Raw genomic sequence first — 23,984 nt, forward strand, 5'->3', positions numbered from 1 at the left:
TTGGTTTCTTTCCACTCAATGTTTTCTCTGTTCCTATATCCAGTCTAGTTTGAAATGGCAAGATTGAAATGTCTAAAGTTTGAACTGTAATGATTTACCTATCTAAAGCATTAGTTTAAATTAACTAAAAAAACATCTTGTTTTTCCACTGTATCTGATAAAAATGCCAGCAGAAATGTATAGAAAATATTAAGGAAACAATCCTTATTCATTAAGCAGATGGCTGAAATCAGAGATAATGATGGACTGCTCTGAATGCTTTTATAATGTATACCATATTCCAGTAAGAGTCTCTGGAGTTAGGCAGAGACAACACATCCCATCATTATAACCAGGGGAATTTCTGTCAAGCAAAAATTCTTTAGGAAACCAAATACCATTATTTTCCACCTATTAATGGTAGCTTCATATTCTGGAGTTTTGCAGGAGTGCTACAGAAAAGTTGAAGGGGTGTGGGAAGCTACTTACTGAGAAGCTTTACTTTTACAGTTTCTGGCATGTTTCCAGATGGATTAACAGTATGCAAATTTGGATTATTTTTAGTACTTCAGGACTGGTCTACTGCCACTGCTGGTAAGTTGATTTCACTTCATATTAATTAGCATGTTTGTTATAACATCTTGCTTACTTGAGAAATTCTGTAAATCTCTATACATATTTCAAAAAGACTTAGCAGTTTTAGCACCATCTTAATACAGTTGATTTACTGAGAAAAACAAATCAAATTAGAAGCATCAGTTTGTGCAGGTGTGATGATTAAATGTTAGTAATAAAAATTTGAGTGTCGTCAGGAAGGAGGCAGACTAAGAGCATTACACTTGTCATTAGTATACAGAAATGCAAAGCAGGGCTTTGTAACTCCCCAAACCTATTAATAGCAGCCCAATTCAAAAGCAAGAAAAGCCTGCAAGAAGATAGACTTTCCATTAGGTATTCCCAATTGAAAATGTACAGGAATATAGAAATACAACATAAGCTGGGGGAAAAAAAATTGATGTCAGAGAAGCACATTGGTTCCTATGTTGGCTCAGCGGGAGATGTACAATATTTTTAACTAGTCCACAGTTCTCATCCTTCTGAGCTGACTTGTGTGGCATGGGTAGCCCAAGGCCTCAGTTACAATTCAAGTACACTCTGGGAATCACCAATTAACGCCACAGAACTTTGTACCTTCAATACCACTTCTTTAACTTCATTGTAGTTCCAGCAGGCTTGAGCAGGCAATTTCTGTTCCAGTCTCCTCTGCATTTACCTGCTTAGTTCTCTCCAGTGTGCCTCAGACATAATCCCCTTCTTCTGCATGGGATAGAACCCAGCATCTTCTCTGCTTCTTGCTCCTAGTTCTTTCCCTCTTCAACCCTCCTGGCCTTCCATCCCAAATGTCCTTATCTCCTTCCTCTCTGGTCCAGCAGTTTCCCTCTTAGTCTCCCACCTCTGCAGCATTTTTCTGCAAATACCAATACTTATCTTCCGTGGGGTATCAAAATCCCCCCTGGCTGTTAAGAAAGTGAATCAAGAAAATCCTGTTCTGCTGCTGTAGCTGTATTTTGGACCATACTTAGTTCAGACCGAACGACTGACAAGGGTTAACTGTCAAAACTTCAAACAGGTCTCTAGCTCAGTATATGCAAATTACAATCTTCAGAGATGCGTGTTTTAAACAAATCTGGAGAGATTCTCACAAGCATGCCAAGAAACATACCCTTCCTGACTAAGCAGAGTTCTGGTGCCAAAGCCAGGAGGCTGTCAGACTGCAGTAAAATGGATTGTAAGGATTTGAACAGTTAAAAATGTCTTCACCTACAGGTGGTTTGGATTGAAACTTTACAGGAATTATAGTGAGTTTTCACTATAAAGTCAACATTTATTCTGAGACATTCTTTATCTGTCTGGCCAGACAAAATTCACCCTATCATATGACATATGACACTGAAAACTGGTTCCAGGGAATTGAAATTAATGTCACTGTATCTGAATCTTCTAAAAGTAAACTTGGTTACTGCTCCAAAGTATATCATTATGATTTTAAAGAAGCTTTTTTTTTGCCAATTACGCCTCTCCTAGCTTCAGCTAAGGGTCTGATAACTTTCCTGCTTTGCTGCTGGAATAGCAAACATAGAAAAACAAACCCAAGGCCGAGCTGCCGACAGACAACTTCAGCATCTGCATCATCCCATTGGTCATCACAGACTGTGCCCCACTGGCCACCATGGTAGACTTCCACTCTTCCTTCATGGGCATTGCTCCCACCAGCCAGCCGGATCGGAGTGAAGACAGGGCCTGGGAGAAAAAACAGCTCCTAAAATATCATTCTGATAGTAAAGAGGGAGGAAGATGGCTTAATGGTTTCTCTGACATTACTCAAGATCCTCATTTTCTTTTTTCTACTAGATGGAAAACCTGAAAGTAAAGTGAGTTCCTTTATGCTCCACTTGCAGTAGCTGAAAAAGCTTATACATACAAGTAACCATACTGATCTTGAATTACCTAAGTATCACAGCATTCACAGGCACTTATTGCTGTAAGGCCAAATACTCAATCAGTCAGTAGAGCTACTTTTCGACAAGAGCAAAATCGGGTGAAATCTGAGGTAAGAGGTAAAAATTAAGTGATGGACACAGAAATGAATCCTTGGGTTTTCTCGTTCCATTCGAAAATGCAGTCAGAACAGTGAAATCTCTTTGAAATCTCTTTGAGCAGTGGAGTCCCAGTTGAATTGTGCAAGTATTGTTCCCTGCTTGCTTCCAGTCTTTTAAAATCAGTAGCTCTCTTCTGGTGTACCAAGAAACTGTCTTGAAAGCATTACTGCTAAATAAATCTATAACAATGGAAAAAGTTTAAAGCCATCTAAAACCCCATAATTGCTGTAATATGAACAAGGTTATTTTAAAATTCCACCATATCTAATATCCCAATTATTTAAGTTTGATTAGTATTTATGTAAATCTCCAACCAATTAATGCCACTATTTCATTCTTGGTTATTAAAAAAAAATAAATAAAAAAAAACCCCAACAATACTGAGGTCATTTCTCCAATTTCATATTAGAATGTCACTGATATGGGGGGGAGGGGGGTATAAATATTTTAAAAGGCTATTTGAAATAGAACCTGAAAAATGTGAAAGCATTTCTAATTTTCAGTTTCTTTAGGCAAAAACTCTCATTTTCATTGTTTAATTTGTCTCCTAGCTTAAAAAGATTCTCCCTTCCCTCTACTCAAGAGTTTTCTAAGGCCAAAATTTTCTTTGAAAAGCCACTTAAAACCATTAGTAGGAGAAGAAAGGCAGCACAGAACTGGCTGCAGCCACATGTTTTCATTTCAGCTGAAGAGACTGGCAGTGCCAGATCCCCAGCACTGCCAGCCCAGCTCCACTCGGCGCAGCACTATCTTAAATCTGATGGCATGCCTGCCCATTTAGTTAGCATATTGATTAAAATAATATCAAATATCTTAAAAACATTAATGATACTTGTTTTCCTAAGTGACATTTTTAAAAAAAGGAGGGAAAAGTCCTCATTTTACAGACAGAGATTCTTGCTACTTTACTCTTTCTCACAACCTACATCTGAGAGAAACAATTTGTTTTTAATTATGGAAAGGCAAAAAGTTGTTAAGCTAGGTGCTGCTTGAGGTATTTGGAGCCATGAATGATGCAATTATTCAATCTGTATAATCTGTTCCAAGAAATCTTAACACTTTTTCTAATTTAATTATTGGAGTTATTACAACTTCTACTGAAATAAAACAAGGACTTGATAAAAACATATGTATTTTTTTTACCCAGGGAGGAGCTACATGTGACAGCAGCTGCCATTTTTTGAGGACATGTCCCATCTTGCCAGGTGTCTTTTTCACACACCAGTATATTTTCTTCATCACCACGACAACGCACTTCACTCCAGAAAACAGGAATAAGGCCTAATCCAGAAAAGGGTATATGTTTTGCTGTACCTTTTTCTCTGTAAAAATAATCAGGATAGGGCGTCAGAGTTGGAGGAAGGGAAGTGGCAACATTTTCTCAAATATAAATCTTGGAGTAGAAAAGAAAGGGCTTTCTTCAGTAGTGTAAATTAATCACATTTTCATACAGTTTCACCATTGTCTTCTGCACAAAGAAAAGTAACAGATGTGACCCAGTTCTCACCATTTTGTTGTGGGATATTTTAGTACAGTGATTGTGTTGCTGCAGAGCCAGCTACATTCCTGCTCTCCCGGTTCTTAACTACGGAAATCAACACAGACTCCACAGTCCATAGGTGAATCTATAGTACCAGCCCACTGCAGTTCCAGTTCCAGGAGGGGTAATGCCACCAGGTCTTTCTTCTTTATTCTGTCCTTTACTCCATGAAGACATACCATGCTCGGCTCATAAATGCCTTGTATGGTGGCTGTGATGAGGGGGCAGTGCAACCCCCTCACACCCCATCAGATCAGGCCCCCACCCATTTTTCTCAATTCAGCCATTCCCATCCACCCAGAACATTTTATAAACAATTCTCTTCCCTTCTCATGCTGAATCTACAGCAACGCTTATGGAGCCATATTCTCTTCCTTGCAAAGCACAATGAAGTTAAAACAAAGCCCAGATATGGTAATATCAAAGAACAGATAGATGGAGCACCTGAAAAGCACCAATAATACCTCATGAGTTCACCTGGTGGTACAGAGACCCAAATTTCTGTGAAACATTCAAGACAGCTCAAAGTTTTAGCTACTGTTTGCTTGGGGCTTTTTGGCCTGGGTTCAGCTTTGAGCCATTTCTGTTGAAAAGACAAAACCATTCACCCGTATTGCTGAACTACTTTTGCTAACAGCAGCCTCGTTCAGCTGAAATGTTCAGGGTATAGAAAGCAGATAGGACTCACATGAAAATGAGGGAAGGAGCCACTGCACGTAGACAGCTGAAGTCATAAGCAAAATCACAGCCTCCAGATGGCTGAACTTTTATCTCATCTAATCCTTATATTTCTATAAGTTGGCATGGTGTGTCCAGATTAGTATTGAACATTATAAACCAGCTTAGATTTAGTTCTGGCTAGCAGTCTTAAAAAGTGGATTAATCATTAGGAATGTCACAGTGCAAGTCTGCTATAAAAGCCCCTTACTACTTGTAGCGAGCAAAACCTGTGCTTTGGTATATGAGTGAAAGAAATGTTAGGAAGTCAATAAAGGCAGCCAAATTATGCTAAAGGGTGCTGTTGATTAACTCCATTCTGGCAGCAGTGGGAAGCAGTGGTCAGCGAGGACAGAGCAGGGATTTTTCAGCCTGCCCACTATGGCTGTAGCTCTGAAGTGTTGCCATTTGCCAAAAATGTAGGATGAGTTCCAGGTGTCACTTGCCATACTACAATGGGTGATTACTAGGATAACGCCTTGCCCCTGAGAATTAGGAATTTTCCTGTGATGAGGAGCCCATGTAGAGTCTAATCCTGGCCACATTGACATTGTTATAGATTCAATAACCTCACTGGAGCTGTTAATTGACACTTAGATATGTGCAATCAGGATCGGACCATGCAATTCTGTCCCTGTGGGCATCTCCCAGATGTCCAGTAGAGCAGTTTGTTGAAGCTTGTTGCCCCGTTCACACATTTCACTTTGAAAGCAAAGCATTTGCCACAGTCTGCTCCTGTGCAGGTCCTAACTTTAGCTTTCTGAGGAAATACTGATTTCCTCTTTGACGTGTAATGCGGCTGAAGCCAGCAAAGTATTCTGGGAAGAACAACTTTAGCCTTCAAACACTTTCAAACAGAAAAAGCAATCATCAAACACAAAAAGCCCTCAGGATTTTCAACTTTACACTGAAACATCATGAAAATGAGTAGATCGATTTTTACTCGAGCTGAAACTTACCCAAGTGCAAGCTGTCGACATACAACTGTTGCATCATTATTGTCCCAATGGCTCCCACAGATTGTTCCCCAGATTCCATTGAAATAAACCTCCACTGTACCTTCAAACTCATTCTTGCCTCCCCGGAGTCTCACTGACCCTAGTTACCAAAAATTGAAAATAAAACAATTACACCTCCAAGATACTCTATTGCTCAGTTAATGCATCCCACACAAAGGCTCTGAACCTCATTTTCCCTGAGTTCTTGTTTCATGGATACTGAGTTGTTTCCAAGAAACATTCTGGCACACCTAACATTCTCATACAATGATACACAAATTAAGAGAACCCTTTTTGTACATGAGGAAAGCATTATTCTCCCCATACTGAAACTGCATCATATTTCTGATCCTTCTGATGCTATAACTTAAAGACCTAACGAAGTATTTATACACACATAATTATTGAAATGTGATTTCCTCTACCCAAATGAGCAAAACATATATATGTATGTATATATATATATATATATATATATACATACAGTGTGTCTGTATGTGTATATATATTTGTATAAAATATGCTATACTTTTATCTTTCACAAAATTCCATGGATCTTAAGGGAATCAGAAAATAACCACATGGACTGCATAGCTTTTGCTCTGACCCATGTTACATTATGCATGTCATAGATGACAGCAGTTTATTTTAGCCAAAGAATGCATTTGTTCATACTTTTCTCAGACAGAAAAACACTGCATGTAGTTCTATTAATTCATGAGAGGTCTTTACCAAACTCTCAGACAAAGCAAGCTAAAAACCATAAGGAATTGTGTGAAAGAAGTGGGGAGGGGAAAAAGTGCTTCTTGAGAGCTACAGAGCACAGAAATCTAAGAAAATGAGCATATTTTGAATTTTTGTATTACAGTAGTTTTACTTGAGATGTCTGATTCATGTACTGTTGAAGGTAGCCAAGTGCCCTTGGCAAAGGTGGGAAAAAGCTGGTCATAGGGATAACTACACAGAAACAGAAAAAATCATGACAGAGCAGTAATTCAACAAGAAACATATCTGTTAAATTATCAAACACAGCCCAGCTATATGAATTTGTATTGCCTGAAATCCCAGTTAATCCATCTGCTTCTGCTCTGTGATCTACTTAGAAGCTACACTATCATCCAGTTTGCAGGAGTTTAGCAATGGGATGAAGATAGTCAGTGTTTGTGCCTGCATTTCACTGTGTCTGTGTTCATCTTTGTGTAAATAATAATAATAATAATAGGTAGATCCACTTTTTCTTCTCAGCTTCTGTCCTGGCTTTAGTTCTGTGTATTTTATAAAACCACAAAACCAAACAACTGCCAAATAACTCAAGGGATTAATTAACCTCATGTTTGTCTTGGTGTGTTCCTTTTGCCTCCTATTTACCTTCTCAGCAGTAACTTACTGTGCAAGTAAATTACCAACAAGATTTCTTTGACTTATGTTACAGAGTGAGCTATCATTCCTGAGAGAGGGTTATTACTGAGTCAAATATAACTACACTGTAGACATGTTGCACATCATTTATCTGTCTTTAAAATTTTTCTCTTTGTGTTTTTCTGTAGGTGTCACAGACAGACAGAGTTTGGAATTCTGTTTATTTCTGCTCTTCACCAGACTTTTGTATAGACTATTATTTTCACTTGAAACATCAACTGCATTCATAGCAAAGTGATTCCTGACATACCAGAAAGCGAGTTTGAAGATGTCATCTCCAAAAATAAGTTTATTTTAGTGCTGCATGACACCTACTGAAATCAATACAGTGCTTCCTGAGTACACATTACATAATGTTTCTATTCAAATATTTGAATAAGGGAGTACTTGAAGAATAACATTTTCTTCTAAAGTCTCAATGGCAGAATTTGGCTCACTCCTCTTTCTGTATTAACAGATTTCCCAGTGACAGTGGTGGAAGAACTTAGTCATATACACACAGCAAAACACACAAGAGGATTGCTAAAGGTAATTTTGTAATCAATTTTAAATATTCTTGATTTTCACCTGGTAAGTTAATCTAGAAAGAAATAAAAAGACAGCCTATTTTTACATGTAGCTAATATTAAACCTGCCATTTAATAGAGGTAACCAAATATAATGTATATGTACTTTGAAGTACGTATCTGCCTCTGTCATATGACCAAGTCATAATTATGTAGCAAACATATCAAAGGTACTAATGAGAAAATTATTTCTCTGTTGTTTACTCAAAATGTTGTGGTGTTCAGACACCTGGTAGTTATATTACCAGATCAAGAGATACATTAGTTACAATAGTGATACCTCTTAAAACAGAACCTCAGCATCAAGACTTTCATTACAGTAGCTTAATTTTCTTTCCAATATATAAAACTCTTTCTTCATGATGAAACACAGCTCTGTGTTTCCTGTGTACATTGATCCTAGAGAATTGCAGGATAACACCATGATCTGCCGTCATGTGTGTTTATGCTGTATTACCAACTATCTCTTTATGTGTTAATATTTTAATTGCAAGCTAGTCAGTGTTTGCATTGTAAATTGCCAGGAAAGACTTTTTCACTTCATAGGAAGCAAAAAACCTAATATTTAGCTTGTTTGAAAGGATACAGGTGAATTCTTATTTTGACTGGTTAAGTGTACTGCTGCTCCAATATAACACCTCAAGCACCCAAACACGTGTCTCGGGCTTCCTCTGTGCTGCCCCTGGAGCACAACAACTCTGCAGGGGAGCGTCTGCATTCCCTCTTACCAAACATGTCTGGTTTAAGTGTATGCACTGGAAGCTCTAGGTTTCTGGACTCAGAGGTATAGTAGCACCTCAGATTTTTAAGCTATAATTTTTCAGCTCTTTTAGTTGCTGAAGAAAACTAAACCTATTGGGAGTAGAGCTAATGCAGTAGTACCTACTCTTTCTGCTCTCCACCAGTTCAATATGGTGTCAGACCTCTGCTTGTCAAACCTACCCTGCCTCAACACAAAGCTCAACAACAGGGAACAGCAGGACCAGGATCCTGCCCATGGATCTGCCCTCCTCAGCACTGCTTAGGAAGAGGGAGGATGAGGAGAGGTGGCATGACCCCACAGTAGTTAGAAACAAGAGTACAGGACACAAAGCAGACCTATGAGACAGCTCCAGACATATACTGCGGTCTTAGGACAGACTTAATTCAGCCGTTATTAAAAAATACAATCTGCTGTCTTGACAGAAACTCCTTCAATTATAAAAATGAGTATAAATACTCAGAAAGTATCTATGCATTTACTGTAGTTTTGTTTCAGCTGAGGTTACTGATGGTCAATTCCTGTTGTTTACCTACAGTCTGGTAATTTTACTTGCCCTGGTATCTGCCCAAGTCAGAGTCTTTCCTATCTGCTATCACTGTTGAAAGGAGATTAAGTTATACTTGCAAATGCAAGGAAGTAAGGGTATCCAGTGGGTGCTGCTGAGACTTGCTCCAGAACACCTGCCACGTAGGCTGAAGATGAGACACTCAGGAAAACAGGGAGAGGAAAACCACCCAGACAACTTTTAATTAACTCGGAAAAGCAGAAGAGCTTCAAAGGAATTGCACTGTTGTGCTTGGCCTCTTTTCTTATACATTCTCTTGTGTGGAGTTGCTGGGAAACTTCAAACCCTGTTTTATATTTTATGTTTCACTGGGAATGAGGATTGTTACTGTGTAGCCAAATTGCAAATAGGAGAGGAATCATTTCCACTTCTGCTGTATGTGTTAGTGCTGCAGTAGTAGTGCTTATGATGTTGGCTAAAGGTGTGCCATAGTTTCTTGGTAAACAACTGTCCAAAGGTTTGCAATTTCACTGTAAATGTAGGATGAGAAAATAGGAATCAGAAGTAAAAATTAATTGCCTGTGCCTTTCACCCTGGTGCATTGTGCTCTGAAATGGCAGATTTAAAGCAAAGCAAAATAAGTAATTTCAATTTTGGAAATCTGTAAAAACAACATATTTTTATTTGTGCCCTAATGTTCAAGGTGTTCCAATGTGGAATAGTGCTACAGAAAGGCCCTGCACTGACAATTCATCTCTGCTGTCTTGGAGTCAATTAGGTTAGTCCAAACTGACATCAAGTGTGAGGGTTTCCCATGGATACATGCTCTATATCCCATGGGATCACGCTGGTACTTGTAGTATTTAGAATACATGGGGATGATCCATAATACATATAAAAGAGTCTATCCCAGTTTCACAATAAAACTAATTCACTGGTTTGTATGAGGTACTTGTAAAAAGCTGCACGCAGCACAGGTAAAACTTCCCTTCCAGGATCAGGCCTGACTAAAATCAAATAAATTAATCCTGTTAACTTTAGCAAAAGTATGCATGGTGCTCACTGTGATCAATGAATGCTGTTGTCTATCACTTTCCTGAGCACTGCTCTTAGTCTAAAATTACAATTATTTTCTCCAAGTATTTTAACCTTGAAAAAGGGGGCCTCCAGCAGAACTACTTTTTAGAATTGTCTTGAGGATCAGTAGCAGTATTGCATACTCAAGGATTCTTATATTAGAACTTCCATAAATATTGTATACACTGAGTGTGTAATGTGCTGCGTTGGCTCCTCTGCAGCACTGAGATCCATCATGTCAGCAACCAATGGTTTCAGGCTCTGAGAATCTAAACTGAAACTGAGCAATGGAACTGGCTCTGAAGGACTGCAGTTGTCTTATGTGGGCAGAGCTGGAGAAAATGAGGAGTCTCACCCTGTGCAGCTCTGGTAAGAATGGTTCCAGAGGAGCTGCTTCTTAGAAGGAAAATATGGACATTCATGTTTCAGTTCTAGTCATAAGCTATTAAAAAAAAAAAAAAACAAGTCCCAAAAGTCATTCCATCAACTGTTGGACTATAGTATAACAGGTAGGGATAATAATCTAGTCTTTAGATTATGAGCCTGAGGCTTGATTCTTCTCTCACGAAAGTTTAGTGAACCTTTATTTGATTGACATTAGTGGAATCACGTTTTGATAAAAGCAATTTTAATGAAAAGATTCTAAAGTCAGGCCTTCCTGGAGATGTGCACTTTATTTCCAGTTCTGCCACTGACCTCTGACAAAGGCACTTGCCCTGTTTTGTACTGGTCCCTCTTCATAACAGAAAAGCAAATAATTAACCCACCTGATTCAAAGTGCCTTAAATTAGATGTGGAACAACATAGCATGAACAACATGTGGCTATGTGCCTCACAAACATTGTATGGCAGCAGCTGCTCCCAGGTACTGAGCTAGGCCTCATTCTTGGAACCTGAGTACACCACAGGTAAGTTGTTATTAGCAGCAACTAAAACACTAAATTCTGGTGGACTGTGTAGAGAGTATGCTCATATTCATTTATTGTCCTCCCTGGCATCCTTGGCTAATCATGATAATTTATATATATTTGTATTTTTTACTTGCTTTCAAGGCATGAATAAATAATGTTACCCAGATATTTTTAGAAGGAAGGAAATGAAACACCAAAACCTATTATTTTAAACAGTAAAACTGATTTTAGTCTAGTACTGTACAGTATAATTGCAAAGGCACTTAAAAATATTGCACTGTTTAAATATAAAACAATTTAATATATGCATGTGCACAAAGTTTAGCCAATTAACTTCGCAGATAAGTCATAATATTTAAGCTAGAAAAACCCAGAGATTTACAGGTAAGCCTTTGAATATGGTATTGTATTTAGTTATGGCAGGTGCCTAACATTGGCTATGGGCTTCCTTAGCCCAGGTACTAAAGCAAGAGGTGCAGTGAGTTTCTCTCTGAGCAGTCTGTCCCTCTCTAGCTAGAACCACATCATGACATTGCCTCACTGGCATCTTTTTGCCTCTTGTAAGAAAGGAACATACTTCAGGGGGAATGTTACCGTAATCTTTTATTTCTGGAAAAATGGTTTGATTTGTGTCCATGTTCCACCTTCAGCCATCTCACAAATTCTCTGATTCTTTCATCTTGCCCCCATGGAGGCTCTTAGACAAATGCTGGCCTTGGTGATGCCACTGGAGTTTACCACCAAGTCCAAGAGGAACAGATGATCTGTCCATTACAAAGTATTGGCTATTGTTCAGTAGCTGTGTCTTCCCTCTTAAGCAGGGGCCAGCCTGGATTTCCTTTTTCTGGAGGAACAAAGCAGCATTCTGAAAAGACTGGAGAAACAAGGCTAAACCCCAAATGATGTAGTATTTTTAGTGGTTTTTTTGCTTAAATCCCCTTCATGCTGAACTTACAGGGGATTCTGAAACTTACTTTACTAAGTGCAAGATTGGGTTCTTAGCAATAAACTGCTGTGTTCTTCACTATCATATTAGACTAAGTCCTCATAAAGTATTTTGGGAACCAGACTGAAGAATTCTAAAAAAAAAAACTATTAATATGCTGGGCTAAATTAGAGAAGCAACTGTGGTACCCTCTCTGAAAGTGAGATCAGTTAAAGGGCATGAAGTCTTCTGGGGTTTTTTTAATGTGTGAAAAAAGGTATCTGTTTTCTCCTTCATGCCAACAGCTGCCTGGTATTCCCAGGGAAACATCTGTACTGCATAACATGACTCTGTCATCTTGAAGGAGTGCATTTGACTTGGAACACAGCTTTGGAAGCTGCATTTTTTGATGTGTAAATGATCAATAGGGACCATGGTGCCTCCATGTCATCTTCAATGGGGTATTTTGTACCAATGTGTATAATTGTTCAAACTAGGTTTTTTTTCACACACCTTCTATGGGTACTGTTGAAAGAGAAGGATAAGAATCCTTTTCAGTCATCTGAAAGTCAATTAATTTTTAAAAACCCTCACAACCCAAAGTCAGCTTTCACAACAAACAAAAAAGTAATATTAATGATCAACCTCCTTGCTGATTTTGTGCGATTAGAAAAGCTGTAAAAGGAAGGACAATGAAGCAGGGAATTTCCATTTTAATTTCAACAATTACACTTGGTCATGTTTAGTATAGCTATAGATAGGACACAATTCTTATTTAGGTAGAAGATAATACCAGAGCAATGTGGGAGAAAATGTGAAGTCATTCAAAACCAGACTGTACATCAATTTATTTAATGCCAACACTGATGAAATGTAAAGCTGATCAAGAGCTGGATGCTAAAATTGCTGTTCAGTCCTTACATGCTGAAAACTTCCACTGAAGTCAGTGGGAGTTCAGCTGGGAGTGTGTGAGGGGAGCACAAGCCTCTTGGCTCAGCTCACGGATGTTGTTGAGCACCAATACTAACTTGGGAACCCCATTATCCTAAGATGAGGGGGGTGCAGAAAGTCATACTGTGTAAATAGTTCATCTTTGGAGCCGGCATCCTTCTGTTTCTCTTTCTGCCGCTTCACTTCTGTAGACCAAATGCTTTCCCGATAAGTGAACCCAGTTACAAAAAAGGAATGCCAGCCAGCCTTGGCAAACTGAGCCTGCTGAACGCTTATGGCACCGCTATGAAACACTATTCACCTACCCAGTATTAGAATAGCGGCGGAATAAACCCAGGCGGGACCTTCGTATTTGCACTGCATCCTCTGATGCACAAGTTTAACTCTCCTCTGCGAACAGTTTTGGCCGTCGCTTTGGTAGACGGTGTCCATCCCCTCGTTCCCCGTTCCCTCCAGGGACAGGGAACCGGGTACGGTATGGGAGAACGCCGCCGCCCGGCCACGGCTTTCTCAGTGTCTGTCTCCCCCCGCGTCCCGCAACCCCTCGCACTCTCCCGCTCCGCTCCGCCGCTACCCCCTGCCTCGCACTCGCCCTTTCCCCGCTTACCTGCGCCGGGGGCGCAGCCGGGTCGTCCCTCGCCGCCGCCGGGCAGGGCGCAGGAGCTGCGGCGGCCTCGCGGCGCCCGGCCCGCNCGCCCCCCGCCGCGGCAGAGCGGGCGGTGCCGGTGCCCAGGGGCGCTGGGCCGCAGGGAAGCCCCCGGCGGAGCAGCCGGCGGGGGGCTGTGGGGCGCGGGCGGCCGAGAGGCTGGCGGAGACCTGCCCCGGCCCGCGGACTCCGGGGATCGCCCCTATCACCAGCGCCACCACGAAGCCGGCGAATGTCATGGTGCCAGTCCCGCCGGCTTGGGTCCATCTCCTCCTCTCATCGCGCCCGGGATGCGAGGAGGGAAGGCGGGGCCGCGGCGTCCCGCTAATCCCCCTCGCCGCACACCCCTGCCGCCCGCCCCCGGCTGCCCGGCCCGCGGGGGCAGGGCGAGCGGGGCGCGGAGAGGCGCAGCCCCGGCGCTGTGGGCTCCCTACCTGCCGCAGCTTGCCCAGCGCGGCCCGCGGGGAGCGGAGCGGAGCGCCCGCCCGGCCACGGGCACGGCCCCTCGGGCAGCCCGGCGGGGTTTACAGGGGTTTACAGAGGGATGCATCCCCCGGCCCCGGGGCTCCGTCCCGCACCCCGCCAGCCTCGGGGCTACCACCCCTGTACCGTCCCTCGCCCTCGCCGGCTTCCCTCCGAGTTCTGCTCTGCCCGCGGTCTTACCGCAGGCTCACCACACCCCTCGCTTTGGGGCTTCCCCAGCAGCCACCTTCTCTGCCCTGTCCCGTGCCTGTCTCTCCCCGAACCTCCGATAGCCTCACAAAGAGCAGAAGGAGCCGGGACAGAGCCTGGCCTGGGGCCCGCAGCTTCGGGGCGAGAGGCCCTCAGGGCCGTCGAGGGCGGTACAGGGGAATGGAGAGATCCCCAGACGGGTTAGCGGGGAACAAAGGGGCTGCAAACAAATACCGTGAAATGTCTTGGAGGGTTTAGCATTATCCCAGTCCCATGTGCTCTGAATAGTAATCTGCTTATTTCTGAGCACTGCAGAGGTCTGCATGACCTGATCATCTCTGATTTCATCTCTTGTCCCGTCGAGATGGCTGTCAGTCAGATGACTTCTTTGTCTCATATTGTTCAGTTGTTAGCTTGGGTTAGTTACTATGTTTTACTTTACTGCTGGCTTTAATCTATGCCATTCATTCCTGAGGTCCAATTCTGCCTCGTGGAGCACATATGCTTTATTTGGCAATTTGTAATGTGAATCTGTTGATTCACCTCTCCATAAGATCCCTTTTCCTCTCTAATTTTTTTGTCTGGAAAGTGTTAATCTGGTTCTTGAGTGAGCACATGAGTATTTCCACTATCTTTTGTTGAGACAAAAGTCTAAAAGAAATCACCCTCTTTCCATGCAGAACGCCACATATATCCAGTGAACTGTGCCCTTCCTTTAGCAACCTCCAAACTGTTCAAAAGGTGCAAAATGCAACTTTGTCAGTTTAAACTTTTGTTTATAAGAACAAAAGAGCTTCAATGCTAAGGAAAGCAGGTAATGTGGTGTTTGGGATTGCCTGTGTTCGTCTTAGTTCTGCTTATCTGTGGTTAATTCTTTATTGCAGCATTACAGTTTGCATTTTAATCACTCACAAAGTTAAAGCACACTCTGCTGGGGTTTCTACAGCAACATGAAAACCATGCTATCACAGTGTCTGTTGCACTTCTATGTGGACAGAAACACACAGATTGTTCTTTCTTACTGAGACTTCTTCTGGGGATATGGATATGCATTATTTAAAAAAACATCAGGACTGGCAAGAATTTAATTTATTGTCAAAGTGTTTGACTATATTTGACTATATACAAGATACTAGCCTGAAAGCAACTCATTATGGCCATTTTTAAATTGTCTGAAATTCTGTTTCTGTCATGACAAGTTGCTTGCTTTTATCCTTTCGGAAGGACCAGTTAAAAGCATGCTCAGCCTAGCTAGTTAAGGTTTCCTTCTTTGCCTAGTAAACACTTTTTGGCATCAAATAACAGTATTTCGTTTTCTCTGACCTAAGCTCTTTTTCCAACCCTGTGTAGCCTGGAAAAAAAAAGGTTCTCCTGATCAGCACATGGGGAAGAGAACAAATGAGTATGATGAGTCTTGCAAAGTGCTTCAGGCAAAGCTCTGAGCCTGGCACTTGATTAGTGTATTCAGATTGCATTCGCCTCCCCAAGGTGTGTGGCATGTGCAATGAACCTGCTTTACCTATTTGGGTAGAGGTATTTGTGCTTGAGCTTGCAAAATGGTACTCAGCAGGAGGTGGGGGAAAAGAGGGCAGGCTACTCAGGGAAAAAGGTTTGGAAGTAACTACAATTCCAAAAAAGCATCAAGAAGAAAAAAAGCAGTGTCATAGTGATTCACTCCCTAGACAGGGTTCATGTTTAATGGAAAGATCCCCATGTACAGACTGACTCTTGAAGATTTTAATTGTTATCATGATTGTTCTTTTTGATGTGGCCTTATAAGTAGAAGGAGCCTTAATTTGTTTTAGAAACTACAAATGAGCTTTCCCTATGATATGAGGTCTGTTAATGCAACAGGAAATAAAGCTTTTTTAACAGTTTACAAATTAGGGACTCAGTCTGGTGTCCATTCAAGACATTGATAGTAAACTCACTGTAAAGAGGGGGGCATTCTCCTAAGGAATCCTGGAGCTGATGGAGGGGTTTTTTGCAGGATGTATGCTTTGCACTTTGCTCGCAGCTTCTGTCTTGGCTTGAACATTTCTGAGTGTCTCCCCCATAAGGTTTCTCTGGTGTGTGAACAGTGTGAGCATGTGCACACCTTGTCCTGCGGCTCTGGCACTTACAGGTGCCTTGCAGAGAATCACTCTGATCTGCTTGACTGCTTTTATCACACTGCTAGGAAGCTCATTATCTCTGTGACTTCTGCCTCTGTCACATGTAGTCACAATCACTCCACAGTTATTGGAAAGAGCAAAGACAAAGCAAGAGTTACATTTATAGAGTGTGGTTTTGAGAACTTTGATTCTTTTGGACTTAAAATGGACTCTCACACTTAAAATAACGGTCAAAAATTGCATTATGCTTTAAGGGTGGACTTTACCTTCACATATTTGGAAACAAGAAACAGAGGATTATTACTCTGATATAGCTTTAGAAAGATGTCAGATATTAAATACTCTTAGTGCATTTAGCACCTTAAAAAGTGTTCTCTCTGCTGTACAAAACTGTTGAAAACTCATTCACAAATTCAACTGCTTTTGAAAAAGGAAATGCAAATGAATAAGGAACTGCAAATGAAAAGGAAAGCAAAAATATGTTTTCTTAGTTAGGAAAATAGGCAAGTAGTTCTTTGGAAACCTTAAAATCAATCTGGGTGTTACATATAACTTGGGTTCTGAAATTACAGCATCCAGCTTTTCAGGAAAAAAAGGCAAAAAATGCTGAAAAATCACAACTCTTTGGAAACTGCAAGTTAAATTCCTGCTGCAGCACTGGGGGATTTAAAGTCAGTAATCTGTGTTTAACAAGGCCTGTATTTTTATAGCAAAGCAAAGGCTTGTTATGGTCTTGTGGGACTGGTAGGGAAAAGAATCCATTAAGATGACATTACAGTGGATGAACTGGCTCCAGGTGAAGCCTGTTCCCCATTTTGTGAAATGGCTCCAATACTTAGTCTCGGTATTTAGCTTGTTTTGACAGCAGTCCCGAAGACCAACACTCCTGACCAAAGCTGGGGAATCTGTGCTGTGCACTGGCAACTCCATGACAGCAGCTGGAAATCATCTGCTGGAAATGGGTTGAAATTGTACAGCCACTTTTAGTTTCTGTACAATTCCACAGGGTTGGCTGCTTTTTTCTCTATTGATTTTTGATAGTCCCAACACCAAACTGTTAATAAAACAAATTATAATAAATAATTCATAGTTGTGAATGGATCTGACCACTTCAACACCGCCTGCTCCCTTCATATTTCCATGCATAGCTTCCTTAGGTTACCCAAGAAATGGAAATAATGGAAATAGTCACGTAATACAGAGCAGAGTGGGTTATTCATAATAAGCAAGGCTTTAAAGGAAACTTACTGGAGAGCTTCCTTCATCCCAATAGCTTTCTAAAAGCACTTGATAGTTCTTCCCTGTGGCTGGCTCTGATTTTACATCATGTGAGGATACAGGTTATTAGAAGACTAATTTTCAATGAGTGGTTCATGTGAATAGGTGAAAATATCTGATGTGTGGGTTAACCATTCAAAAATAGTAGTCCTGCATTTCAAAACATTTAATACCCAGCATTTAAAATTCCGCTGGAGAATCAGTCTAATTCTGCTGCCATTTAAATCAATAGGAAAATTCACTGATTAGCCTCTTCCTGTGTTCAGTAAAGCTGCTTACCTTTATTTTTGAGTCACTCATGCAGTGTGCTGTCAGCAGAGATTTTAGAAAAGCTGAGCACTTCCAGCTGTTGACGGAATTCAGTTAAAATACTGGTGACAAGTAAAGGCCTGACTCAGTCCTGCCTCACTGCCACTGAGAGCCCTATCCAAGGTATTCTCTCCTGCCCACTTCAGCGTCAAGCAGCAGCACAGATGGGACAGCTCAGACCAAGGGCTGACTTCAGGCAATGAGCTATGGGAAAAATTCCCCAGGGAAAGAAGTACAAAGCAGAGAAAATGTAGTCAAACAGCCAGGCACAAGAATGAAATTATTTCCTTACTATCTAGCTAATAATTTTGTACTTTTATATAATTAACTAGGCTGGGGCAAATAGATCAAGTGCTGGAATAAATGGAAAAACTTGTACACATGACCTAGTGGGCACTGGGTGAGATCAAACACCAGGCTGAAGTCAGGACTAGGAGAGGAAACAAGGCTTCACACAAAGCAGACTTCCATGTGCAAAATGAGCCATGGAATGGGTGCTGAAATGAGTCAACATTTTTCGGATGTAAGTCAGTGCTCTTATAAAATAATTTTATTCATTAGTGTCATTCTTTTTAACTACATGGGCAGCACAAATTTGAAATGCTGCCAAGTCTGACTCAACATTAATTTGGGTTTGTGCTTATGTGGAAGAGAATAGGCCTTTTGTCTATAATTCCATATAAGCTCCATAGGGTGACCCTGCATTGCACAGGATGTAGCTGAACAGCCGGTAATTGATGAGGTTTCCATTAACACATAACACAGTGTGCACAGTAATGAGATCACAGGAAAAGCTTTTTTAAAGTGTTAAGTACATTCTTGTGCAAGGAGCCGAGTTCGTATTATAACGGCATAAGGAACCTGTTTTCCTGGAACAAGGCAATAAGAAAGCTGATTTCCTGGAGAAGTTCAGTACATAGGTGTATATGTACTCAACACTGGGTTCCACAGACACGATGAAGTAACTGCAGTTAAAATGGAAAGGTTTAAAACTGGGGACCACTTTCTGTTGCATGTGTAAAGCAGGCAACAGGAGTACAGGGAGTAACACTTTGGAGCACTGGAGGCAGGATGTGTCCATGGAATGTGCAACTGGCCCAGCATATGGGCCTGTTCATGCACTCCCAGTGCTGTGGGGTTTGAGCCTGCTTTGATATTGCTTCCCTGAGCAACCTCCAAGCACTCCTCATGCTCCTCTCCCAGAAGGAGCGTTCAGCAGGTCCCAAGTGTGCGGTGCCATGTGGCAGCGTGGGGAGTGAGACTGGAGTGTGAGAGCAGGAGAGCCCCAGCCTGCCTGTAGAAATACACTGGAGCTGCTGCTTTATCTCCAGATGCTCACAATGGGAAGTAAATGCAGCATCCCATATGTTGCAGTCTGTTAACTGGGTGAAAGGGGAGGCTGTGTAGCCAGCCTATAAATAAGTATATTTAAAGGGGCAAGAATATGCCAAGGAGGATATTTTGAATAAATGATATAGAAAATCACATTTGTTAACAAACAAGCTAAGTGGAATTTTGCTAAGAAATGGAACTTCAGTTCCAAACCTGACTACCCTGAGTCTATGTGGGATCTGGTAAGTGAGTCAGTCCTTTAAGGGACGCAAAATGTGGAAAAAAAAGATAAATTCGTCATAGAACATACATTTTGAACACTTTTTCATATAGAAGGTGGCTTTGCAAATGAGTCAACATTAGGTAAGCCTGCCACAGAGCAGGATTAAACCTTATTCATACAAAACATGCCCTGTCATTGAGGACAACTGGTTCACAGAGCTGAGATATATGATCTTCTACAATTTCCTCTGACATTCATGTGTAGAAGGTTCCCTGAGGTAAACAATGCTTTAGAAATGTACTTGTTTAAATAAGTTCTTCTCTCACAAACAATCCAGGTAATTCCCTCCAATGATTTATGTCTGGAATGGTAGCATTTGTCTTCTCTTTGCTCTGAGATAAATTTCTCAAAACATTTCTTAATAATACCTGTTTCAGAATTCTGCATTTCATTGTTGTGAAGTGTAAGTGCAGTGAAAATCCCAAACCACAGAAAGTGAGGCAGGCAGGGTTGGTTTGTGTTTTTGTCTTCCACCTCACCCAAGTCCCACCTTCCCATCAGAAGCAGTGGGAAGAGTAATTTCTGCTATTTGCTACACTACCTCCAACAGCAACACACACAGAGTCTGTAAAGACTTTTTTTTTCTGCAGAGTTTCAGAGGATGCAGGAGTTAATTTAGTGTTGAGCTTACATATATGCAATGATCCTTGGTCAACATTACCCAAATTTAATCTTATCTATTTTATAAAAATTGGTTTTCTGAGAAAGATGGAGGCTTCATTCTCTCTTTGTTCTCTTCTCTCATAATAGTTTTGGATAAGAATATTGTTATTATTTTTTCAAAGGAACACATATACTTACTGAAGGGAAAGCCAAAAAACCAGTTTATACTTACTTGACTCCGGGAGACTGGGATTTATTGGTTTGTATTGAAAGCATGAGGACTAATTTCAAATTGCCTTTTGTTTTACTTGAATTATTTGAGAAGTGTAACTGTTAAGGAGGGAATATATTGATGAGTGTTTATAATCCATGGTCTCTTGGCTGTATAGGTTAATAATTTCATTGAAACCAGTGAATCTTCTCATGTTAGTGGGAAGATATTGTGCATTATGAATACATGCCTTAGTTTGCCCATATTGGTACCACTTAAAAAAATACAGATCCCAGTAGTTCCTAGCTTCCTTTCACAAATATACGCAGAGCTGCAGCAATCATTTCACACTGATTGCTACAAAGTGATGTAGACACATATGCTTTAAAATAAATAAGGGGGAGATCCTGTGTACAGTTTTGAGGAGTTTCTGTGCCAGGTGGGATCAGGTGCCTTTGCACTGTTGAATCAAGTCTTCTGTAGTTAGAACAGCACTGGCATTGCACAGACCTGTGACAGACATTGGCACTTAGATTGCCTTCACTCCCAGAGGATGCAGGTGGGAAGGGTGACAGATGACAAGGGTGCAAAACAGGAAAGTTCCACTGCTGGAACTACTGGCAAAACAAAGAGTTTTCTTGTAATCATCATTGTTGGCTAAATCCTCCCTTATTTGTCTTCTGACTTTCTTATCTCCTCAGATCCCTCTTATCCTATTATTGTGATTTCCCATTGCTTTTTCCTTGATAATCTGATGGCTCTGTGGCATTACATGTTCTAGCTTACTGTTTTCATACTTAGCCATCTTGGCTGACATAATGATATGTCAACTAAAAGGAAAAATTAAAATTAAGCCCATTGGATTATGAAGAACACTATTTTTTCTATAGGTACAGCTATATAAAACATAGATAGTGATTTCTGTTTTCATATTGATCTGCTTAGCACTCCATTTATTTTTTGAATAAGTGCTGTATTACACTACACTCTACTTTTTTTACTTTAGACTTTTAAACATTTTTCTTTTACACAGACACCTCCTCAAGGTAAGTCATTAAATTCTACCAGAACAGATGTCCAGTTGTCCAAAGTAGTACTGCTAACTTTATCAATTGCAAAATTTCAAACCTCTCCTTGCTTTATTATGATTATTACTCTGTTTTGGAACCAGGTCTCAGAATTAGTTGCCATTAGTTTTGGCAGAGCCTTCATTTAGGCCTTAGAAATCAAGTAAGTAACTTGTGCTGGGAGCTATAGGAGGTGGACTTGCAATTTGAATCACAGGATCATAGAGCACCACGTTGGAAAGCACCTCAAGGACCATCTGATCCAAACTTTCTTGGCAAAAGCACAACCTAGACACGATGGTTCAGCACTCTTAAAAGTGTCCAATGTTGGGAAATCCACCACTTCCCTGGGGAAATTATTTCAATGATGTGTAGTCCACGTGTCCACTTTTTTTTTCCCTCTATATGTGGAGTTTTTTTCCTGAATTTATCTCTGAATTTCCTAGGATCCAGGAAAAGTGAAAAACTCCTTTCTCTAAGATTTCACTACAAGCCATATTCCGGAGTAACAAGAAAATAAACAATAAATTCAGGGCTGTATTTAAAAACATTTAAAATATTTTGTACAAATAACATGCTGGTGTTATACCTCCCATTTAGATAACTGTGGAGGTATCCAGGAGACACTAAATAATACTGAAAACTAAAGTACAGAGTATGACAGGTAATACATAAAGATGAGTTTTCTGGAATACAGAGACATCAGACACAGGAGGTTTTCAGTGTACAAAGCTGCCATATCCTGTCACATTCTGTACAGTATCATTCAGTCTTCTTTACTGCCAGTCAGCACAAACAAGCCAGCTCTGAGACACAGCATGTGTACAAGTAAACATAAAAATGAATGGGCTTGTTTTGCAAGCATGATGGAACACAGATTATGGCTGTAAGATGAAACTGGTGATATAATTTTAATGTATTGTGTGAAAAACACAGGGAAAGCAGGAAAGTGATACATAATATTTTCTGATCTCGGTGCTTGTAGAGTTAAGTCTGTAAATCAGTGAACACTGAGATGCATAGAAATATGGCTCTCTGTTATTCAAAGCGTTACCAATTCACACTTGGATGCTTTGGTTTGTAACAGTAAAGCCAAGAGATGTCATGTCAATAGATCTGTACTGCCCTGGAGTGGATAAAATTCAGCTCAGTGGTAGAACAAATAATAACACTGAATTATATAATTACTAAAGATTTACTCCTGCCTCACTAAGGGGCAGTGTCTTAGTGAAAAGGAGTCAATACAAGGCTAGATGCTACGCAACATAAAGCTGCATACCACCCTCTCTTCACATGCTGTATTTTAAGGCATATACACAGACATTTCTGTTGAAAAGCATTCTCTGAATGTGGTGAGAAGCCTGTTGCCCGGTCTCCAAATGAAGTGGGACTTGAGGGAAGAAATGTAAAAAGGCCAAGTCTTATATTTTGCAATACAAATTAACACACTGAATTTGTAGAGTAGAATAAACTAGACCAGACTGTTATGTGGTCCAAATGCCGGAGTACCTCAGGGCAGACCAAAAGTTAAAGGCTGTCGTTAGGGCCATTGTCCAAACACCTCTAAAACACTGATGGGTTGCCTGGGGCATTGATGCCCTCTCCAGGGAGCCTGCTCAGTCTTTGACCGCCGTCTCCTAAAGAAGTGCTTCCTACTGTCAAGTCTGTATAGCGGTAAACAGGATATCTTGAATTAAGAATATGGACTATAAGTTTGGTCGTTTGTGACATTTCTAGAACAAAACATTGATCAGAGGAATTTTTAAAAGCAGAAATTATTTTTATTCCCAGCAGTTAAACAAATCCAGTGCAAGGTCGTAAAACCCTCTCTTGACCCATTCACATTTTTCAGCAAAACAAAGTTCTGTTCAAAAAGCTACTCTAAATCTGCTACAGTCCTGCTGGTTTTCTTCCAGCAATGTTGGATACTGCCTGTGAGGAAGCCAGTAAAATGTTTAGTTCAGGCCATTAAATAAGTTTGTTTTTTTTTCCATGTAGAGGAATTAGAAATATTTTATAATTTTTTTAAACTTTTGTAAGTCACTTATTCTTGCTGACAAAGTAGAATGAAATACGATGCCATTCAAAAGCAAAGGAGTTACAGAGTCTCTTCGAAAATTCCTGTCAATGGTCACATCCATTGATCAGTTGGTGCAGGGGCAGCAGCTCCAACATCAAGGCTCTATGTCCATCACAAAGGACATGTCCCAGGCTGGATCAAGTGGCAGTGCAACTTGATCCAGATGAAGTGTGAAATCACAGCACATGCCGGGCAAATTATCCACAGCCAGTGGCAGGGTGTTTATGAAGGCTCTGTTTTGGCTGGATGCCTGTGGGCTTGCTAAGGACAGGCAGTACTCGCCTGATAGACACTGCTGCTACTCAGTTCCTTCCAACAGATTTTTAAACTCAGTTGGAGCTGCTACAGTGAGCTTGTGCGGATTCATGGGTGTGGTGT

The 23,984-nt window shown here is 40.8% G+C and overlaps 1 protein-coding gene across 1 annotated transcript in view; it reads right to left on the reverse strand.

Annotated features, from left to right (window-relative positions):
* LOC120502543 (neurotrypsin-like) overlaps positions 1–14,221 on the reverse strand; it is a 33,452-nt gene extending 19,231 nt beyond the window's left edge. Inside the window, 5 exon segments of the mRNA XM_039710051.1 lie at positions 2,130–2,280; positions 3,783–3,961; positions 5,856–5,994; positions 13,586–13,703; positions 13,705–14,221. Of these exon segments, the coding sequence (XP_039565985.1) occupies positions 2,130–2,280; positions 3,783–3,961; positions 5,856–5,994; positions 13,586–13,703; positions 13,705–13,896 (779 nt within the window). The 5' untranslated portion in view covers positions 13,897–14,221.
* Positions 14,222–23,984: the final 9,763 nt, after the last annotated feature.

This window comes from Passer montanus, unplaced genomic scaffold (assembly GCF_014805655.1).
Source record: "Passer montanus isolate IOZ18808 unplaced genomic scaffold, ASM1480565v1 scaffold221, whole genome shotgun sequence".
Lineage (NCBI taxonomy): Eukaryota > Metazoa > Chordata > Aves > Passeriformes > Passeridae > Passer > Passer montanus.